The sequence below is a fragment of the Cryptomeria japonica genome, chromosome 4, assembly GCF_030272615.1.
Source record: "Cryptomeria japonica chromosome 4, Sugi_1.0, whole genome shotgun sequence".
NCBI lineage: Eukaryota > Viridiplantae > Streptophyta > Pinopsida > Cupressales > Cupressaceae > Cryptomeria > Cryptomeria japonica.
Genome location: NC_081408.1, coordinates 602368782 through 602393173, shown reverse-complemented (window position 1 = coordinate 602393173; position 24392 = coordinate 602368782). Strand labels below are relative to the sequence as shown.

General features: G+C 34.8%; 1 protein-coding gene across 1 annotated transcript; it reads left to right on the top strand.

The window, feature by feature from the left end:
• Window positions 1–11813: 11813 nt before the first annotated feature.
• Window positions 11814–13226, top strand: LOC131061129 (mRNA-decapping enzyme subunit 2-like). Its single transcript, XM_057994637.2, has one exon. It carries the CDS (start codon window positions 11814–11816, stop codon window positions 13224–13226), a length of 1413 nt encoding a protein of 470 aa, XP_057850620.2.
• Window positions 13227–24392: the final 11166 nt, after the last annotated feature.

Sequence of the window (24392 nt, the reverse complement as noted above, 5' to 3'; positions counted from 1 at the left end):
CCCCTCCCAAGTTCAGTGACACTAAAGACATGGTGGAGGTAATGAATGTAGCTTATGCATTTTTCACAGGGAAGGATGTGTTTATAAATGAAAAATTCCAGACATTTGGGGAAGGTTATAGTAAATTGGTGCCTTCATTTTATGGTAGTAATGGAGATTTGAAATTAGTTTCTGATTGGACCAGAGAATTTGATATGATTCTGGAGCAAGAAGAAATAATCAAGCATGTAAATGAACAGGTTGATGATGATTTCTTTAACGTTATGCTTGATTCACTATTCAAGGTTGAGGTTGACCGTGCAAAGTTTATTGTTGAGTCCAGGGCAGTTATAGATGCCAAATGGACAGATTCAATTGCAAAGTTGGAAGAGGTAAAGGCATTCAGTTGGCCAACAAACAAAGAGGTGGACAGGTGGCAAGCCATGCTAAAGATAAAGAAGAAATCTCAGGTTGAGGTTGCTACCTAAGATTCCTCACAGTAATCCTAAGCTTGTTGAATCCTCATCTTATAAAAGGATTCCAAGATTAATTTGATAGGGATGGCCACTTTTTCTTTTTGATCAGTAGAGAGGGATGGCCAGTGGGCCACTTTTATTGATGTTGAACTTGAAAACTCTTATATAGTTATAATAGCTCAATTGTTCAAGAATCTGATAAGTGCATAGTTGAATCGCATTGTGAATTTACTTTCTGATATCATTATGAATATAATATCAATATCATTTGCAGTTTGAGATCTTCACATAATTGTCTTTGTGTTGAATTTATGTTTTCACTATGAATTGAATGGTAAAGGGTTTTTCAATTTACATATGAATTTGGGTTGTGTATGTAATGGCATTATTCATAATTTCATTCCTATTTATCCAAAAATGAATCTTATTGGAGTTTATTATCAAGTTGTTTTTGAATTGTAAGTGACTCTATGCCCTAGGATAATGCACTGGTCTGTTGTCTTGATGTTTTACTAATTATGTTGTATTCCTATCTATTTTGGTGTTTAATACTTTCATTCTTAATACTCTTATGATTTAATATGCTATGGATGTTTATGTAATATATATGGAGGTGTTCTATGACTATGTCTATAATCCACCCACCAATTACAATGAGGTGAATCCTTAATATGATTCCAAACTAACAGAAATTTTGAATTCCTGGGCATAATAGGATTAGGAAGCATTAAATGAAAAATTACATACACCATAACAATGCAACAAATGAAAAAAGTTAAATCTCATGATTCTGATCATTTGAAAGAGATAGAATTATACACAAAATAAATTTATATATAACTCCTTCAAGAACCTACACAAAGCTTGACACTAAATGGTTTGCATTTTCTCTGTAAATGACTATACAGTATACAACTTGCTCTCTTCACCTAGAGTCTAGAATCACTACAGGAACCAAAAAAGGAACCCCAATGACTATACAACTTGCAAAACTTCTTGAGCCATGCCATTATCACCCTGATACCTTCGAATGGAATGTGAGATGTTACCTTCTATCCAAAGGATCATTTCTAAATAGATGAGGAAGCCTTCATGCCCAAGAACAGAGAAAATGGAAAGAGGAGCTCGAGCCTTCATGCCCACGATCAGGGAAAGTGGAAATAGGAGCTTTAGGGTAAATGTAATATGTTGGGGAGGGGTTGCAGTCATCACAAAGATGACTAGATGCCACTCCCCACCCAAACAAATCCTTCTTTCATTCCTCTGCGAGCTTCTTCTTCAAACCCCTTACCATCCTATGACAGAGTAGAAGCAAAGAATGTGCCATGCTTGCCCTTTCTTGACAAGAAAAGGCTTTCACACCCCCTCTGGAAATCCTTCTCACTTTCACAACCCCTCTAATAATAAACAAACTCACATAGAAGAAAACAAAAAAACACCCATCCGGTATCACAGAGCACACAATAACTCCATGCACGATCCTGCTCAAACATCATTTTCCTTTCTGAGGAAAAAACCACTCTCAAAAAATGAAAAAGGTTTCTTTTCTCTTCTACCAATTAAGTCACCACTCCATTGTATTTATAACATTTTCACACTTCATTTGGTGATTCTCATTCACTTGAAAAATCATCTTTTTGGTGTTTTTCAACATGATTGTAGACTCTAGAAGTCATGCCTATCAAATCCATTGCATCCTGCTAAGGCTCATCTATTGTGAACAATTTTGTTTTGATTTTATTCCTCCTTGATTGGTCAAATTTTGCTTCAGAATCCCTGACAACAAGCAACGTGATCTCCCATCTCTAACTCAGAAGCTATCAAATCCTTTTATGCCTCTGAAACCATCATCCTCGCTTGTCTAATCAACCTTGACTCAAGAGAAACCTTCAAACTAGTCCCTCAAGAATGAGTCAACATCCAAGCCTTAAAAGTTTTAGGTTGCAAGATAGCGACTAGATAGTTTGTGGTTAAGTTTTATGGTTATCGCTAGCTCACAAGGTAAAATGTCTGAAGACGTGATCAAGCCACAAGCTGGTGATAAGTTGGTTTGGGTTTACATCGCAAGGTCTCTAGCTTTTTTGGTGTTAGCATTTTATGTTACCGAGCTCAAGATTGTTAGTGAAATTGCTTTGGTCGCGAGGTCTCGAGTTGGTCTGATGTCATACATTATAGTCGCGAGAGTTAGCGAGTAACTCATTTCATACAGTTGTCGCTAGCTCTCATATTTGTTTAATGTTAGCATTTTTAGGTCATGAGCTAGTGACTAGACAGTTTGTGGTTAGGTTTAATGGTTATCGCCAGCTTGCGAGTGAAGTGCTAGCAGTTAAGAGATAAAAAAATTTATGTTGGCAAGTACGCGACAAGGGTTAAAGTTACCGCTATCTCCAAGTCACTGTGGTGACGAGGACTTTACATTTGTGGTTGAGAATTGGTGAGTGGCAGTTCAGTTTCCCTCAGTCGCTAGATCTTGAGGTTACGAAGGCTTAGCATTTTCATCTTGTGAGTTGGAGATAGAGAGATTCGTAAGGGCTTGTCGCTAGGTCATGAGATTTTCTAATGGGCAGTCTTCCAAGCAGAGAGTTGGCGACTGCATGCCACGTGTTTAAATGACAAAGTTAATATCCAAAAATTGCCAATATATTTTTTTTATGGTTCGAAAATAGCTTGAAATCGCCAATATTTTATTTTTCTAGTTTGAAAATAGGTTGAAATCGCCAATATTTTTTTTAATGGTTTGAAAATAGGTTGAAATCGCCAATGCAAATATTTTTCTGGTTTTAAAATCATTACAATTCGCCCATGCAAATATTTTTTGGGTTTTAAAAAAATTACAATTCGCCAGGATTTTTCACAAACTTTGAGCGATCACAACTAATTCGCCAATGGATATTATTATTTTTCTCCATAAACCACAAAAATTCGCCAGTAAAATTAAAATTTTCCTTGGGAATTATACAACTTTCACCAGGTTTTTACACCTTGTCCAAGGGAGGGGTTTCTTAAAGTTTTCCCTGTTCGAGACCACCCTGACCACATCAGCAAAAGAATCAAGACCCCTCACCTCACTCCTCAAATGTCTCTAAATATCTTGTATAACCTCAGGTGAGAATGAGGTGTGAGAAACTAAGCGGTCCCTCAATGTTTGCAAACTATTGAAAATGGATGTACATGTACTAGAAAATAGTAGCAATGTCAAGCAAGGGGGGATCCTAGTGTGGAGGATCAACATCATCAATGTGTGGCTCTTGATGAGGAGCCTGTGCAGGTGGATCTTGATCAGGAGCCTGCGAAGGTATATCTTGGGACGTCATCTATCTAGGTACATGTCATAAAGTTAAAATAAATACATAAGCACACACACACATGAAGTGCATTCAATTTAAAACATTAAAAATTAAAATCAGTTAAATTGCAAAGAGAGAGATCATTTTCATGAGAGAGAGAGAGATAACATATATTTCAGAGAGAGAGAGGGTTATATATATAATCAAAAATTTAAATCTTCAAGAATACATCAAAAATTCAAATATTTCAGAGAGAGAGAGAGATAACATATATTTCAGAGAGATGGAGAGATAACATATATTTAAATCTTGAATACATAAAAAATTCAAGAACATGATATATATATATATATATATATATATATAATTTATAAGGACAAATAACAAAAAAAAATAGACCTATATTTTATTGTAACGTATAAATAATTGTAGAGAGAGAGAGAGAGATCATTTTCATGACAAAGAGAGAGACAACATATATTTTAGAGAGAGATAACATATATATAATTTTTATAAGTCAATAACAAAATAAATTAGTTCTATATTTTATTGTAACGTATAAATATTTGTGTGCATATCAAAATTAATTTTTTTGTTTGAAACTAAAACATGGGCATTGATCTACAAAATGAAATGCAACTTCTCTAAATTTTTTGACAATTTTTTTGTTATTGAACTCCATATCTCAAAAAAATAGAGGTCATTGTATTTTTGTAATGGGCATATGATTATAAAATTGTTAAATCTGTAATATGTACTCCTAACGGGAATGTCATATGTACACTAGGATGTTATAAGGCATCATATGTGGTCCAAAGGGGTCACACATGTGTTAACGCATGCACGACCCTTTAGGACCACATATGACCCCTTAGGACACTATTTGCTGGACTAAGGGGTATGTCGTTCACACTAGGATTTTATAAGGGGTCATATGTGGTTCTAAAGGATCACGCATGTGTTATAACACGTGTGACCCCTTAGGACGACATATGACCCCTTAGGACACTATGTGATCCTAAGGGGAATGTCATATGTACACTAGGATGTTATAAGGGGTCATATGTGGTCCTAAGGGGTCATGCATGTGTTAATGCATGTGTGACCCCTTAGGACCACATATGACCCCTTAGGACACTATGAGATGGACTAAGGGGTCATATGCGGTTCTAAGGGGTCATGTGCATGTGTTAGAACACATCCGTGACCCTTAGGACCACATATATGTGATCCTAAGGGGAATGTTGTATGTATAATAGGATGTTATAAGGGGTCATATGTGGTCTTAAGGGCTCATGCATGTGTTCCTTAGGACACTATGAGATGGACTAAGGGGTCATATGCAGTTCTAAGGGGTCACATGCATGGGTTAGAACACATGTGTGACCCCTTAGGACCACATATATTTGATCCTAAGGGGAATGTCGTATGTACAATAGGATGTTATAAGGGGTCATATGTGGTCCAAAGGGGTCATGCATGTGTTAACGCATGTGTGACCCCTTAGGACCACATATGACCCCTTAGGACACTATGTGATGGAATAAGGGGTATGTCATTCACACTAGGATTTTATAAGGGGTCATATGCAGTTCTAAGGGTCACGCATGTGTTATAACACATGTGTGTCCCCTTAGGACCACATATGACCCCTTAGGACACTATGTGATCCTAAGGGGAATGTCATATGTACACTAGGATGTTATAAGGGGTCATATGTGGTCCTAAGGGGTCACGCATGTGTTAATGCATGTGTGACCGCTTAGGACACTATGAGATGGACTAAGGGGTCATATGCGGTTCTAAGGGGTCACGTTCATGTGTTAGAACACATGAGGGGAATATCGTATGTACAATAGGATGTTATAAGCGGTCATATGTGGTCCTAAGGGGTCACGCATGTATTCCCTAGGACACTATGAGATGGACTAAGGGGTCATATGCAGTTCTAAGGGGTCACGTGCATGTGTTAGAACACATGCGTGACCCCTTAGGACCACATATATGTGATCCTAAGGGGAATGCCATATGTACAATAGGATTTTATAAGGGGTCATATGTGGTCCTAAGGGGTCATGCATGTGTTCCTACTATGAGATGGAATAAGGGGTCACGTGCATGTGTTAGAACACGTGTGTGACCCCTTAGGACCACATATATGTGATCCTAAGGGAAATGTCGTATGTATAATAGGATGTTATAAGGGGTCATATGTGGTCCTAAGGGGTCACCCATGTGTGACCCCTTAGGACCACATATGACCCCTTAGGACACTATGTGATGGACTAAGGGGTATGTCGTTCACACTAGGATTTTATAAGGGGTCATATGCAGTTCTAAGGGGTCACGCATGTGTTATAACACATGTGTGACCCCTTAGGACACTATGTGATCCTAAGGGGAATGTCATATTCACACTAGGATGTTATAAGGGGTCATATATAGTCCTAAGGGGTCACGCATATGTTAATGCATGTGTGACCCCTTAGGACCACATATGACCCCTTAGGACACTATGTGATGGACTAAGGGGTCATATATGGTTCTAAGGGATCACGCATGTGTGTTAGAACACATGCGTGACCCCTTAGGACCACATATATGTGATCATAAGGGGAATGTCGTATGTTCACTAGGATGTTATAAGGGGTCATATGTGGTCCTAAGGGGTCACGCATGTGTGACCCCTTAGGACCACATATGACCCCTTAGGACACTATGTGATGGACTAAGGGGTCATATGCAGTTCTAAGGGGTCACGCATGTGTGTTAGAATACATGCGTGACCCCTTACGACCACATATATGTGATCCTAAGGGGAATGTTGTATGTTCACTATGATGTTATAAGGGGTCATATGTGGTCCTAAGGGGTCACACATGTGTTAATGCATGTGTGACCCCTTAGGACCACATATGACCCCTTAGGGCTCTATGTGATGGACTAAGGGGTATGTCATTCACACTAGGATTTTATAAGGGATCATATGCAGTTCTAAGGGGTCACGCATGTGTTAGAACACGTGTGACCCCTAGGACTACATATGACCCCTTAGGACACTATGTGATCCTAAAGGGAAGGTCGTATGTACACTAGGATGTTATAAGGGGTCATATGTGGTCCTAAGGGGTCACACATGTGCGTGACCCCTTAGGACCACATATGACCTCTTAGGACACTATGTAATGGACTAAGGGGTATGCCATACACACTAGGCTTTTATAAGGGGTCACATGTGGTCCTAAGGGTCACGCATGTGTTAACATATGCGTCACCTCTTAGGACCACGTGTGGCCCCTTAGGGTCTAGTATGTGATCCTCTATGGTCCTAAGTGAATGTATAGTGTCATTAGGGGCATATGTGGTGTTAAGGGGTCATAAGGGGTCATGTTGTTTGTGTAATAGGATGTGAAAATGGGTCACATTGTAGAGGATTTATTTTCTCTAATTTGTTTAAATTTGTTATCTAAATTTTCTAATGTTTTTTTAAATTAAAATTAATTAATTTTTCTAACATTTAATTTATTATATTTAGATTTGTGACATTTTTCTAATTTTCTTTTTTTGCTAATGTTTTACTAAGTTCTAATTTACTACCTTAGTTTTCTAAGTTTTTCATAACAATTTTTCAAAATGTTGAAAAACAAATACATATATATAGTTATGTAATTTTAAAAATAAATTGACAAATTTCAATCAAAACATTAAATTATCAAAAAAAATCCTAAATTAATGAAAAACAATAAATTATCAAACATTTTTCTAAAATGCTGAAAAATAATAAATATACAATTATTTAATTAAAAGTTAAATTAACAAACAAATTATTTATTAGTTTTTGAATAAATTTAATTAAAAAAGACATTATTAAACAAAAAAAAAGGTTATTTTGTGCACCTGAAATAATGTAGGTCGAAAGTTGAAATGTGAGACACGCTAGCTGTTGCAGATAGAGCACAGTGACGTGATGCTGACGACGGGTTCGATCTAACCACCACTAGACAGAAAAAGACAAGTTGGAAAATGACAGTTTAACTGTCATAGTCGGAATTTATGCAAGTTTGAAAAAACCAATTGCAAATTGGGTTCAACTGAAGGGGGGGTTCGATCAAACCCCTTAAAATATTAATTTTTAAGGGGTTCGAACAAACCCAAAATCCACTCATGGTTCGAGTGAACCCACGTCCGATGGCGGGTTCGCTTGAACCCTACGGGGGGGCTCGCTCGAACCACCCTAATTCGTTTGAACCCCCCCAAAAATAATTTCCCAACTTTCACCAATTTCCTTCATTGGCGAAAGTGGGAACCATTAATTTGGGATTACCCCAATCCTGGAGAAAATTTGAGGAAGAGCCATCCCAATCCTCCCAAAATTGCCAGAGTTTTTACTCAAACCCCAAAATCATCAGAGAGCAAGAATTCTTCAAAATGAGGAAATAATCCCCTTTTAAAAAAAAAATTCCAAATTATAAAGCCTTTTACCCCAAAAATCTAATTTAAGGCACAATTTCATTTTTATGAAAAATAGAAAATCTAATTTTATTTTAAAACATTTACATGATTATATTCAAAAATATTCTATTATTCTTTTATTTATTTTTCAACACAAAAGCCATAAGATATTTTAATTTCTAAAAGTAAGAATTGACTTTTTATAAATACACAAAGCATAAATTAAACCCACTATATAATGACTTTTAAACAATAATTTAAATCAATCAACCTAGCATGCTTGCTTTATTAATTTAACCATTAAAAGGTATCCATAGTAATTTATCCCCGTTAAATCTATAAACACAATTCACATAAAACTACACTAGAAGAATAAATAAAGTAAAAAAATGCATAACACACAAAACTCAACTTAAATAAAACAAAAATATGACCCACATACCAACGTCGGAATAGCAGCCTACTTGGCGATCTGACAAGGTACACAAAAGACTGATGAGGCTCACAAACGAGCAAGGATAGGGATGACATTAGGGCCTTAGAACTATCTCCTCCACTTTCATCAGGTTAATTAGGTACGCTCAAACCTGTGGAGTCAGGTGGAGTCGGTACCTTGTACTTGCAATTTCTTGCATCACCAAACCACGCATACATATCTATACAAACACGGTAAACACACCGGTGAAGGAAAATCATGACTTTTCGTGTCTTACTGAAATGAGTGATGAGAAATCATCTCCTCACACCCCATACACTTTCCACACATACATGACGACATATACATAAAGCAACTCACACATGAAGAAAATATGTTAGTCCATCGTTAACAACACATAAATAAACTTAACATTTCATCATTTATAAAATACGATGCATAAGAAGAGTTTACAACTACTCATCAATAAACAATAATGCATATCATATTCACCAAATCACACTCTAAAGCATCATACTAGAATAAAACATCACAATCATAATAAATCAACCATCCATGCAAGCCATTGAAAAGTCAACCATGGTCAATGAGGTAAAAAGGGTCTGATTAGGGTAAGGGTACTATAAACCAATTCCACCAACTGATACATGCTTTGTCCTTCTTCTTGAACCCAAAATGCTCCTTCTCTAATACATTTAGGACTGATGAGGAGGTCATGGAAAGTGTTATTTCATGCATTGATAAGATGACACCTAGTCATGAATTGAGAGACAAGGTTTTGATGAGTTGGAGGTGAGATTTGCAATTTTGTTATATTTTGTCTATGGATTTTTAATGTTGAGTTTTTGACTATCTAGAAACATTCATGTTTGATTTAATTTTAATTTTTATCTATTCAAGGTCTACAAGGGTGTAGAGGGGAGACTCTTTTCTTTGGCTCAAGTAGTTGATAGGAGAGAAAAAAAAACTAGGTAAAAAATTTAGTTCAATACTACATTTATAAGAAAAATTAGAATCTTGATTCTCATATTTCTTTACTTAATTCTTATATTTCTAAATGGTTTTTTGTAGATTTGTGGTGGGAGAATTATGGTGCTGACATGCCTAATGCCTAATCTTGAAAAGATAGCCATTCGTATTTAGTCCCAGTCATGTAGTGCTTCTGGATGTGAACAAAATTGGATTTTAGTTGAAAATTTTCACACAAAGAACAGAAATAGGTTGACCCAACAATGCCTAAATGATCTTGTCTCCGTTCGGTACAACCTTTGCCTTCAAACTAGAAAGGTGGAGGTATATTCACATGAGTCCATTGACTCAAAGATGATATTGATCATATGATGAATGGACTGTCAATGAACAAAATGATGATGTTGTCCTCCTTACCAATGAAGGTCTTGCAGAATTGGAGAGAGGAGCAACATAAGAAGCATAAGCAACATAATTGGATGCAATGGAGGACAACAAAGATAGTTTTTATTTTGAAGAACAACTTGAACAAATAACTCATCTTGTTGTACCTTCTAAATCTAGACCTCAAAATTTGAGTTACATTAGGAGAGGAAAGAGGAGGATGTAAACATTTATTTTGACATTGACTTATATGTAAACATTTATAAACTTATGATGCTATTATTATGTTATACATTTGAAAGTTTGAAATTTGAAACTATGAGTATGATCATTGATTATGATGAAATTTTAAACATTGAGTGTTTGGGGATCATATGACATGTGTAATGTTTGAATTATAGCTCTTATGTTCTCTAAATGCATAAATTTCTTTTTGTTTTTTTGTAAAACTATGCTTTTCTTCTTTTTTGAGTCCTAGCCGAGTTTTTTGCCAAGTCTTGAGTTCGAGGCCTAATTTGAGTTGTTGAATCCTCGACGAATCCAAATTTTCAAACTTTGATTAATATTAAATCATTTTTATAAATTATAATATTATAATTATTAATAATTTATGTTATTATATTTTAATATATTCTTATTATTATATTTTTTATATTTCTATTAAAAACTTTCAAGACAAAATTATCATTATTATTATTATATTTTTATTAAACTCTTTACAAAGACAAGAAAATTATTAAGATCAAACTATTATTATTATTATATTATCATATCATTATATTTTTACTTTATATTTATTTTTATCCTTAAAAAAAGAAGTAGATTTTATGTACGAAATTTTTTAATTCACATGTAAAAATGAGTTTTAAAACTGATATAAAAAAGGGATATAGATAAAAGAATACACTCTAGTAATAACCATATACTAATATATCATATTTTATATATATTATCTATCAAATTTTACTTAAAAATCAAATATTATATTTTAAACGTTTGTACGGTACAGAGAAATCAAAACAAGCTTATGCCATTCAAATCAAGCTTTACATTATAACACACTGATATACCTTTTTAACATACAAAGCTATAAAATTGTACTGTAATTCACTCCGAAGAATAATTAATCTCAATAACATACAAAGCTAATAAGATGCAATTTCCATACAAAATGTTATACAATATCAAACGTCTCAATTATACACTCAATTATACCCATCATAATGAACAACAAAATGTTAAAAAGAATCCCATCTGAGAAATCTGACTTATCACGGGTGTCCATTTAATTTTGGCATCAATGTACTGAGAAATCAGATTTCTCAGATGGGATTCTTTTCTGTATCCCAAATTTTCTTAATCAGATCTTAAGACAAGAAAGAGGATAAAGATAGAATTTCTTTGTACAAATTTTGATGGCGAAGAAAATAATTTTTATTTAATTTTTTTTGGTTAAAGTTAAAGATGTTATTGTAAATTACATTAACAAGTTGAATTCAACAAAGATAAAATCTACCATTCACGTAAGTTTGCAAAGGCTGAGTTAACAGACATGACCCTTGATCTTGTCCCATGAAGAGCATAAGTTTGTATTTATTCAGCAATAATCAGCAAGGAATGGACCAGAGAAGCAAATTTCTGCGTACTTGAAAGCATCCCTCCAATCGTAAAAGTTTGAATTCTGCAGGAAATATGCAAGATAAAATGTTGGATCCTCATCCTCCTCCTCCATGGCGAAAATGTTCCATTCCCAAAACTCCAAATAGTAAGGGTGTCCCTTCTCCAATGACACCCAATAGTAAGTGTAAGATTTCTCGATCTAGATCTAGAATGGGGAAAAAATCGACTAGGAGCATCACATCTGTTGGGTATCTGTATCCTTCAGAGGAGATCATGCAAGAATTGTATGTTAATTTTGTTCAAGATATGGATCCAGAAGAAGTAGACTTCATTCCAAGCCTAATGTTTCAAGTAGAGCAAGCTCACTGGCACTATGAGGACAATACAGTAGATCAAAATCCTCGTCTCAAGTCCCTTAGCATAAAGGACTTTACCTATTTTTTCTTTAAGAGTTGTGATCTCTTTAAAACTTACCATGCTAACCATGTAAATGATATCCTTGATGAATTCATGGCCTTTAAGCATTCTGTTCCAGTAGCTGGCTCAATAATTTTGGACCAGTCTAAGCAGAGGTGTTTGCTTGTGAGGGGCTGGAAGAGTAATTCTTGGAGTTTTCCTAGGGGAAAGAGGGAAGATCCAGATGAAGAAGACCACATATGTGCTATTAGAGAAACCATGGAAGAGGTAGGATATGATATAAGTTCCTTTTTGAATGTCAATGACCTCATTGAGCATTCTCAAGAGAAGCAACGAGTGGTTTTGTATATTATCAAAGCAGTGGATGAGAAATATCCTTTTGAACCAAGGACTAAGAAAGAAGTCAGTGAAATTGCTTGGCATCCACTTCGGATCATGGGAAGAAAACGCAACAAGTATTTTATGGTTGGCCCATTTCTACGCAAATTGGAGAAGTGGATTAAAAGAAATCCCACGACCTCATCTACAACACCATTGAAAGAAATTGGTGAGATATCTACTATTTGGAAAGCTGATAAAGAACAAATTAATTCGACTCCAAGGAGGTTTTCTATAACACCCAATGCTAAAATTATAAATACTCCTAACACTTTTCAAATGGGTCCTTCAACTAAGTTTATTAATTTAAGAAATCACACAACCTCATCTACAATACCATTGAGTCAAACTAGGGAGATATGCACTGTTTGGAAAGCTCATAAAGAACAAATTAATTTGACTCCAAGGAGTTTTTCTATAACACCCAATGCTAAAATGAATACTCCTAACACTTTTCAAATGGGTTCTTCAAATCCTTCTAGAGAGGTTCAAAATAGTACCCCTAATTCTACTCAAAAGCGTCCTTCCACTCCTAGATGGAGTAAAAGTAATATCAATAATTCTATTCAAAGGAGTTCTAGTCGTTGTTGGAATTCTCAAACTACTTCTCCTTATTCAAGTAGTTCTCCTTATCCACCACCTAGATCTCCTTATCCTAAAACCAACTCTCGTTATTCAACTACTTCTCCTTATCCACATAGATCTTCATATTCAAGTACTTCTCCTTATCCACCTAGATATCATCATCCAAATAGTTCTCCTTATCCTAGAAGTGCTATGAAGGCTTCAAATGGGTCTTTGTGGATATATCGAAAAGTAGAAAAATAGATGTCATTACTTGATATTAAATATATCTACCACTGTTTTCATGTAGAAAGAGTTTTTCTTGTGTGACCTTTCGCCCAACTTATTATTTTATATAAAATGGTAGAATTTTTTAAAGAGAATTATAGTTAGTTTTGAAAAAAATTTATAAGTTGATTTCATGCAAGTTGGGATGGCTTCTTAAGATTTGTGGAGGGTAATAATCTTTTAAGATAATTATTTTAATTCCATTATCTTTTTCTCATATATTAATTGAAGGGTTAATAATCTCTCCATTATTTTTTCTGTGAATCGTGTTGTCAATCATGCTGGTTGTAGAAAAAGTTTATACTTTTCAACCTATTTGTTTTAATTTGATTAACAATTATTAAAGGCATAAAACTTTGAATCAACTAAATAGAGAAAAAATAGTTAGAAACTAATGTGATATATAAATATATGAATGACTTTATGAATGATAAATATAGTAATGATCAATAATTAAATTAAATAATCTATAATATACAAATCATAAATTGGAAAAAGGTGATGGATTGATGATCATTAAATTATTGAAATAGCATCCTAGCAAAATGTGATAATTTATTGTTTGGTGGCTATTAGTATTCTTTTAGCATTTTTCACTTGGCATGTGTCTAGGTTAGTGGAATCCATTGATAATGAACTTAAGCGATTCACCATCCCCTTCCTTTTTCCATCTCCCCTCAAATAAATATTTTAAGATCTGCATCACTCCTTTAGCATTCTCCTTCAATCTCTCTTTCTTTCATTGGATTCCTCAAGGCCTTGCAAGTGATATTATGTTGGTTACTATTTATATTTATTGTTATTATAGTATTCATTTCTCTATGCCTCTAAACACTTTGGGATCATCACATCATTTCCATTTCTATTCATTTGATTTATGCTATTGCACATTCACAACTCTAACTATTTCCTAACACACTTAGAATAGGGGCATCATAGACAATTTTTATCTATCTATGATTAGTTTCTATTGAGGTAGAAATACCTAAGAAAGCATTTAGTTTGCAAGTGTTTAGGTAGAAATGTAATTTTTCTCTATCTGTCATATACTCAACTATTTGGAGGTTTACAAGTTCTTTATTGTTTGTAAATTCATTCCTATTATTTAAAGAAGATATTTAAATCTTGTTCTTTCTAATTTATTTCTTTATTTTTTATTGTCTAGTATTTACTGGCATGTTTCTTTGTTGTTTTGTAGACTAGGTCAATAGTTAGGTTAGATTTATACAATTTTAGAAGTTCTCAATATTATATTTGTATCTAGATTATAGCACAATTTGTAGACATCCATGTACAATTATTTGGCATCTTCAATACCGAGCTTCTCCATTTGGTACTAATTTCCTTCTTTCCCCCTTTATTTGATTATGTGATAAAAAATTGTAAATTAATATTTTATTTTCTATATCCCAATAATTTCTTATTTTATTCCATGCTTTATTTATTTCAAAATATTTCATTTGAATAACTCCTAAAGATTACAAATTAGATTATGTTAAATAGCTATAAACCAATGGAATCCTAATGTAGAAATAGAAAAAATTGTTTGGGTAATACATTTTAGCCAAATACATTTTTTATCATTTATAAGTGGCTCTTGAGAAGGCTTGTGAGTTAGTTTGGAGGAAGGTTATTTGTGAATATAATTTTTTGATATTGGTTTCTCTTTTAACCAAAAAGTTAAGATAATTTCCTTTTAAGAAATCCTCTTGTATTTTGAATCTTATTCGAAATGATCACATTCATAATAATAAAAGGTTTTACTCTTTAAGTGATTGTCATGCCCAAAATTTGCACTAAGAAAAAACAACATTTTTTTTTGTTTTACCTTACTCACCCAATAGTCGATCAACCAGAAGAGGATTCCATCGGCAAGAGTCACACCGACAGTTGTTCCATCGAGATAGGTTACTCTGATCAGTTTGAACACAAGTCAAGTTAATTCAAGGCACATATTTCAAACAGATAGTCAGGGGTTAGAGAAGCCGATTGAGATCCCAGAGGAGCTAAAGAAGAGGTTGGCATATAAGGAAGATGTTTGGATCAGAAATGAGCATGGGGTCTTTATCCCGAATCCTTTTTGATGTTCATGAGTTGCCTCTCATGGAACATCTCTTTTTACCTAGGATGTTTGATGTCGAAGCATCCCCGGTCTATGAGCAATCTTGCATCAACCAAAAATATTTCCTTTCAATTTAGTTTTTGTTTAGTTCAATGTGCAGTTTTCTATGTTCCTACCAACAGGTACCGATAGTTTCTTGTTTTTCATTGAAGATCCTATTTTTGATTTTCAAGGGGGTTCATGTGCTTAATTCTAGAAAAATCAATCCGTTTGGATTCTTTTTGGCTACTTATCACTCCCGGTTGACTATTTCTAGGTTTCAAGACAGTTCTTGTGCTTACCGGTTAACATTCCTTCATTACGAGAGTGGTTCTTGTCGTGTGGATCTATTTCAGGTCTTCTTCGATGTTCTTTGGTGTGTGGCCGACTTTCCTGCTGATCCGTACTTCTTGGTTATTATTTTCTAGAAGAATTTCTTTCATTTTAGGACTGACCTAGTTACACATTTTATTTTCCTACATTGGTAAATGTAATCTTTTGTGGCCAACCCGGATATGTACTGAAAGGTATGTATGGTATTATGTAATCATTTGTAGGAAAAAGGAAGTAGAAATGAGAATAAGGATTGAGATTTGGTTTTGGTGATCCGGTTGATTCTGAGAGTCCCGGTTGGACTGTATTTGGCTTGTAGCCTGCATGTAACCTGTTAACTATGGGATGTTCTATGATGATTATATGTTGATAACCAGTTGGTTACGAGAAATTCTAGGACAATAAAATGATTTGTTTATGTGATGTTGCTATGTTTTCTTGTTTCTTTCGTTGTGTTACTCTTTCTGCATAAGCTGGTTTTGAGGGATTTACCGGTTACGTCTGCATCAATATATTTTGCAGATGTTAACCTATTAAAAGGGTTTATGTAGGTTAATATAGTGAATGGCGAGCTCATTTAGGAGTCTTGTGGCCTTTTTGGGAGGTTTGTGTGGAATTTTAGGAGCTAAGTGCCATTCTCCTACTTTTTTAGGAGGGGTTCTTATTTTTTAGGGGACTGACAGTTCACTTGTTGACCACTCAAAACTTGTGGAGCCTAGCGGGGGGCTTGATGAGCCATTTCAGATATCTAGAGATAATTTCCTATTTTTTAGGAGAGACACTATTTTTTAGGAAGAGACTGGTAGTTGACATACTATTTTTATATATCACTGGGAGATTAGGTGCATCATTCATTTTCAGTTGGAAAAGGTTTGGTGGTGGCTTCAAAATAAAATTAAAATATTAAAGTATTAAATTTAATGTTTTAATTAAATAAAATAAAGTAACTTTATAAAGTTACTTTATAATAATTTAATGAAGCAACTTAATAAAAAGGGTCCACCAAGGGGTCCGCCCACCTAGTGACAAAGTTATTTTTAAATTTTATTTTTTTTAAATAAGGGAGCTCATGAAGGGTACACCTAGTTGGGATGAATAAAGTAAGAAATAGAAATGCAAGTTAAATTATTGTTAAAGTTGCCAAGGAAACCCTGAAAGTGAACACACAAGTTTAGAAGAGATAAAGAAATGTGTTGGGATTTGTTATTCATAGGTTCTTATTCAAATTTGGATTCTTGGGAAGGAAGCTCTAGAGCTAGGGTTTCTACAGTTTGATTGTGAAGATGAAATCCTTCACAATCTTGGAGTGCTTACAAGTGTGAAAGATCACCCAAGAGCATAATTTACAAGCAATTTCACACAAGGATTGCATTGAACTTATTGCAGGTTTTACATTATTCTAGAGTTTCAACTAGCTAGGGTTTGAAGTTTACTTGTAGGTGGAAGACACATTGCTTCTAATTTGGAGGTTTAATTGCCATATTTTTGTAATAGCTTGGATGACTAGGGTTTGGGCCTGAAGTTTGTAAGTATTTTGAAGAATTTAAGACTTGTTTAAAGCTACTATAGTGATTCTATAAGTTGCTATAGTAATTTCATACTTACTATAGTGTCATGAATAATGTCATGGACATCATGGATAGTTACATGAATATTGAATTTTTAGAGGTGTTTTGGGAACGGTTAGCTAGCCAACCTTATGCAAGAAGCAGCTAACTAGCTACAACAGTCTCTTTTGGTAGGTTTTTATTATTATTTTCATATCCAATGAAGTGAGAATCTTAAGTCTTGAGGGTTGTCCAACAAAACTGAGTGGTTTGGAAGCTGTTGTTTGAAGGTATCAGATTACAAAATAAAAAAACTTTCAATACCAAATTATTATTATTATTATATTATTATATTTTTATATTTCTATTAATAAGAATGCATTAGTGTGTGTGTGTGTGTGTATACTAATCTTTCAATAAAAATAATATAAAATAAAAAAATAATAATAAAATATTTTTTATTTTTCATGCATTTAAGTGTCACAAACATGTCCTAGTTTTTACTATTGGATTTTTTTGTATCCATATGTGAGTGTAGCATACCTATATTTTAAAAAATATTTGCTAAATAAGTTGAAATATATCATATTTGTTTATAATTCCACTTGAAAAATTATTATATTATTATATTGTAATTAATCTCAAAGATTGAAAACTCAGCAAAAACTCACCAACACTAGCAAGACTTGCGAGTCTGACAATGCGCTGAGTTGACTCATTGCAGACTCATGAGCCACATCGCGGTGAGTGACCTCCCAAAACTCCAGCATTTTTACATGATACTCGTGCCAGTTGTAGGTTAGGACTCACAAGTCCCGAGCTAGGACTCTCATGCTAGACTTAAAATGCCCAGCAAGCTACAAAATCAAAAAAATAATGATTTCTTTCATTTCTTTTTACTCTTTGGTGTCCAAACCAAGTTTGCATTATGAAGTAGGGTTTGAAGAAGAAGATTGTAGTACCCCTACTCGTTTGAACTCATTAGACTCATATTTTATTATTGTTTGTTTTCAGAGGATACATTACCATGATGTGTTATTCAGACTTTTATGACATTATTACATGATTTATCTGGATATGAGATGCATAATTTATTTGCAGTATTTCAGTACTTATGATTTATGGCATTTTATAGATTAATGCTATGTACTGACATTTTACTTTATTTATGCAATGTGTAATTATATGTTGTGTTTCTGCGAGTGTATTGGATGCAAGGGGACGATTTTCCTTCACTCATTTCGGTGAGACATGGAACGTCGTGATTCTCCTTCATTGGTGTATATGCCGTGTTTTCTATATTGTATATATGCATGTGTGGTTTGGTGATGCAAGATATTGCAGGTACAAGTATCGGGTAGGTATAGGGTATCATCTCCACCTCGCTCCACAAGTCTGAGCGTGCCTTATAATTTTCGATGGAAGTGGAGGAGATAGTAGTGGACCCTATTTTACTTAGTTACACTCATGTGAGTGTCGCCAGTTGGTCATCTTGTCATTTTGTTCAGCCTTTGTATTTGGTCGTTTGATCTTTTTATGAGTATTTGCTTCAGATTTGTTCAGTTTGTGTATTTCTAGTGGATTTAATTAATTAATTAAATTTATGGATTTATCTCATAGTTGAATTATTTATGCATTGAAATTATAAATTTAGTTAGTTAAAAGAAATTATTAAAATAAGTTGCAAGCTGCATGTTATTAGAAATATATTTTATTCAAATTTTAGTGAAAAAATAAATTAGATTAATTGCATTTATTGTTTCCTAGAATTTTAAATAAATAAATAAATAAAAGAATAAATGAATAAAAGAATTAATTAGAATTATAGTATTGCTTTAATTTCTTTATTTAGAAAATTAATTAATTTGAATGAGAAAGAAAAGAAAGAAAAATAATTTTTAATTATTGCATGTTAATTTCTCATTTGTTAGGTAATTACACAAGAAAATAAAATTGCTCTTATTCTAAATTTAGGTTTTGGGGAAAAAAGATATTCAACCTAGAATTTTAGTTTAAATAGGGGAATAGGTCTTTATTTTAGATACAGAGGAAACAGGTCAGGGATATGGGTGAAGAAATCTATTTGGAAGCTTGTTGAAGGATTGGTTCTCTTCTACAAATTTCTTCCAGGAAAGCTACACCAGGTTGGGTGGCCTCTTTTGATTGTTGTTTTAAGAAAATATTTCTATTTCTTCTATCTTTTGAATGTGTGTGTTAAGATGATTGTCATATCCTCTCTGATTAATTTTGTTCTTAGCTAAGTCCATATCTGAAGTTAATTTCTAGTTTAATGGAAAGAAGTTATTTCTAGGTGTTTGTGGATTAAATTTTGAGAAAATTGGGAAAAATTATTATGGCAAATTTTGCCAAGAATTTTGTTGTGCATGGAAATTACAAGATTTGGGAGGTATGGGATTTATCAGAGAAATCATTCCCTCTTGTTTGTTTTTATTTCGATATCGGTTATGACAGTCTTTTATTTGTATCACTGTGAAATTGTTAATTACTCTAGGAATAAATTTAATTATAAATTAAATTTATTGGGTTATTTACGTTTTGGGAAAATATTTTATTTAATTACAAAAAAAGAAAATATATTGTAAAAGATTAAATTTTGTAAAAATGAATTTATTGGAAAATTATTATTTTATTCATGTTATTGAATTTACTGAAAAGAAATTAATTTTTAAAAAAAATTAAAATAAAATAAATTAAAAAAAAACCCTAGGTAGCATAAGCTACCTACAGCAGCATCTGCTACCGGCGGTAGCAGTGCTACTGAGTGGTAGCAGTGCTACCGAGTGGTAGCACCTGCTACCGTGCAGTAGCAGTGCTACCGGTGATAGTATATGATACTAGTGGTAGCATGGGCTATCGTGGGTAGCACGTGCTACGGTGCACGATACAGGGATTGTTAAATTCTCCTTTTTCCCTAAAATTTTAATGTGCGGACCGAATTAAAGAGTTTTTGATGTCCGTGCAAAGTATTAAGTTTGTTTTTAAATTAACTTATTAATATATGAAATATGTATATATATATATATATATAATTATATGTAAGTTAATATTATTTTGGATATTATGTTATTTGGTATTATTATTTTATTATTGTGGAAAATTAAATTCTGAGTTGATAGATATATATTCTATAATATAATTTTAAGTGAATTATTTATAGGTATTGAATATAATTTTAATTTATAGCTATAATTATATTTTATGAATATAATCAAATTATAGTTTGGGTGTTTTCAGAAAAGCTTGTAGATTTAGAGATTTATATTTATGCTTGAAAACATTAGGAGATTAATGTTTGTGTGATTGATTTAAATCTTATTGGACAAATGACAACATTGATTAATTTGTATTAAAATAGTTGTGTTTTCTTATCTTCTGGAAAATCTTTAATTGCAAGTTATTTATGCATTTGGTTGTTTTAAGAGAAGATTGCCTGTATTAGTATCTTGTGTAAATGGTGTTTGTAGTCAAGCTTTAATCCATTGCAATTCTGGTTGAGTTGTCATTATGTCATATGTTGTTATATCTCCTTGATCAGGTGTTGTTGTATAACCCCGTTGATGTGAGCCATTGTGTTTTTTGTCCAAATGGTCAATCTTGGGTTAGTGATTGTGTATCCTTCACCTGTGGTTTGTCAGGATTAGTTATGGCTATCTATTTCACCATAGAGTTCTCGTAGAGAGACCTTTCCTGTTAGTGTCCTATGAGAGAGAGTGGCTTTCGAGCGGGGGCCATGCCCGAAGTGGATGATAGGATAACCCGTTGAAAGTTAGTTAAAAAGTGATAACCTAATAATATATTGGGGGGGAGTGAAATAAATATTAATTAAGATAATGTACCTCATGCATAGGTGTAGTGCTTGTACATGGCTCATAATGTTACGAGAAGGCCTGGAATGGCAAACTTACCACCTTGTCTTCATGATAGGATTGGTAGGGTCCACATGAGACTTAGTTGGAGCCCGAAGCTGGGAGAGGTTACCAGGACAAAGAGTCGAGACCTAGGAGGCCTACCATGGTAACCATCAAGCTATGCGATGACACTCTCTCCTTAGAGTCACTAGTGTTTTGTGAGTTGACTCACATGGAAATTTGTAGAGTCTTGTAGTTCTTTCGTACTTGTCTTACTTTTTCTTTCTTGAAGGTTTTCTACTATCTCCTAGCATGGTGGGGTGGTTCCATTTCGGGATCACATGGTCTGGTGGTAGTGCCACTTCCCATCGGATGTTCTGGATTGTATCTTCAGGCGAGGAAAGGCTTCGCTGGTGTTTCTTGGTTTGTGGTTCATGTACCAGCTCTTGTTCGTGATCATTGTTCACTGGAGACCTTGTGGTCATTGTATCAGACTTTATGTAACCTCGATATTATAACTTTTGGATTCAATGGTATTTTTGGAAGCCATGTAATTATGGATATTGTAATATTATGTCAGTAGAATGTATGTTAAATTCATTTGCTTTGATCTTATGTATAAATGATTTATGGAAAATTGAATGCATTGGAATACTTTAATTTCTTCATTATGGAATTTAGATGTATGTGTAGTTTTGAACTTAAACATTTACTTTATCTAATTAAATGGACAATTGGATTAACCATGGTGTTAATATAATCTACGATTAATCTTCGTTGGTAACCCTTAAAAAATCATGTGTTATTCTTTCGTTGTGTTATTAGACGTGCAATGGTTTTAGTTAATACACTTAATCTTTAAAAAAAAAAATTATTACACCCTTTAGTTGCCTAGTTGTGTTGTTTTCCTTTAGGGTTCCTGGCGGGGCATTACATTTGGTATCAGAGCCCAAGTTTCAACACTAGGTACTCTAGGTTTGTAGTGTAACTTTTAGTTGACCATCTTTCTTAGGTCTTAATGTTTGTATCTCTCTTGTCTTATCCTTGCTGAAGATTTGAACCATTTTCTCTTTTATGGTACCTGGTCATGGCTAGGAAAGCTAGAGGAGGTCACCGTACGGGTGGTTGCAAAGGAGGAAAACATGGATGATAGGGCTATGGTTCTAACCATCACAGTCCTTCACCACCACCCACTCATGTGAGTGTTGATCCGGAATAGTTTGTTCATCAAGAACCGAAACAGACTATTCATCAGAATTCTCAGCATGCAGGAGAGCAGGTTCCCGAAAGGGAAGAGCTAAGAGAGATGTTTCAAGAGGTTCTGGCTAGGTTAGGCCAAAGACCTGAGTTTGAGTAGCCTATTCACACTCAGGTTGAGGAGTCACTTCAGTAGGTTCCAGAGGAGAGAGAGAGAGGGAGAGATCACCCAGGAGGAGGGAGATTCTAGCTATCCAAGATCCACCTTCCTTGGGTCACATAAAGGACTCGATGAGGTCCAATCCTCCTTACTTTGATGGTATGGGTACCGATCTTGAGGTAGAGACCTACCTCATCGGTTTGGACCAGTGTTTCGCTATGTTTCCATATAGTAGCAACACCAAGGCGAGATGTGCTATTATGTGCCTCAATAATTTTGCTTTGATTTGGTGGAGATTAGAGGAGGAGAAGATCGATGTATGCATTAACACCATAACATGGGAACTATTTCTAGAAAGATTTAGGGCACAATTTATCTCACCCCAATGGAGGCAGACTCGGGCAGATTAGTTCTACGCCTTGTGTCAATATGGTATGATGGTAGACCAGTATGAGCACAGGTTCTATGACCTCAAATAGTATGTCAAAATTGGTAATAATGAGGCTATGCTTGTCCAACATTTCTTGAGAGGTTTGAATGACCGCATTAGTGGAGGAGTGAGGGTGTTTGAGCCACCTTCAGTTTAGATAGTCATGGCAAAAGCTAGATTGGTTGAGCTGAACCTTAGCCATGCACTTGATGGTCAGACAAGTGTGCAGATAGGGAGTGTACCTTCCAGTGGTAATAGAGCTCAGGGATATTAGTCCCAGTCAGCTGCACCATTCAGGACTCCTTAGGCACCCGCTATGGGTGGACAGCAGCAGCTGTAGCAACCGTTGAAACCAAAACAGTTCCAGGGCCAGCAAGGTGGCAACTCTCAATATAAGAAGAATAGGAACTAGTAGAAGGGAAAACAGGGCCCTACAGGGTAGTCCTCATAGAATGCATCTCATGCCCCTAGTCAAGGAAGTTTCTAGCAATCTAGTGGGCCAACAGGTAATAGAGGAGCTTGCTTCTCTTGTGGACAGTTTGGTCACAGAGCCGCGCAGTGCCCTCGGTGTTTACACAATACAGGTAGTTAGAGGCCAGTAGCATTTGAACCTACAGTGGGAGATGTAGAGAGATCCCATAGAGTGTTTGCAGCGGTAGATGATCGCCAAGCCGATCATCAGGGTGCAGTCATTAAGGCAATAGGTATGTTGCATGGAATCCCTATCTCTGTACTTTTTCATTTCGATGCTTCGGATTCTTTCATTTCTTCATCCATTGTGGAGCAATGCAGACTCACGTCTCCTAAGCAGGCAAATAGGTGGCAAGTAGAGTTGGCTATAGGTGTTCGTGTTTCTATAGATGCTTTCATTCCCAGTTGTGAGTTGGACCTAGGAACCATAGTTCCCTCTGTTGACCTTCGAGTTATTCCTTTGGTTTCTTATGGGGTTATGTTGGGGATGGATTGGCTATCATCTCACAGTGCTCATATAGATTATCGCAAGAAGATAGTGGATTGTATAGATGACCCGGGCAGAGAAGTGGAGATTGTGGGAGTTCAAAAACTGATATCCCTACATATGATCTCTGCTATGCAACTTAAGTGATGCATGCGTAGAGGGTGTCATCTTTTTGCAGTTACTCTTGAGGAATTGGATGAGTCAGAGAGTCGAGAAATCACTCTTGATAGTCACTCTATTCTTAGAGAGTATTTTGATATGTTTCCAATGGATATTCTTGGTATGCCTCCAAAGCGAGACATAGACTTTCGTGTCGATTTAGTTCCAGGTGAAGAACCTATTTCGAGACCTCCATATCAAAGGACTACTCAGGAGTTAAGTGAGTTGAAATTGCAGATAGATGAATTGTTGGCCAAGGGATTCATTCGTCCTAGTGTTTCTCCTTGGGGTGCACCTGTTATCTTCATTAAGAAGAAAGATGGTTCTCTTTGGCTATGCATTGATTACCGACAGCTAAATAAGGTAACCATCTGGAATAGATATCCAT

Excerpts from the sequence above, each read along its gene's own strand:
- LOC131061129 (XM_057994637.2), top strand. The coding sequence starts at position 11,814 with ATGGGGAAAAAATCGACTAGGAGCATCACATCTGTTGGGTATCTGTAT.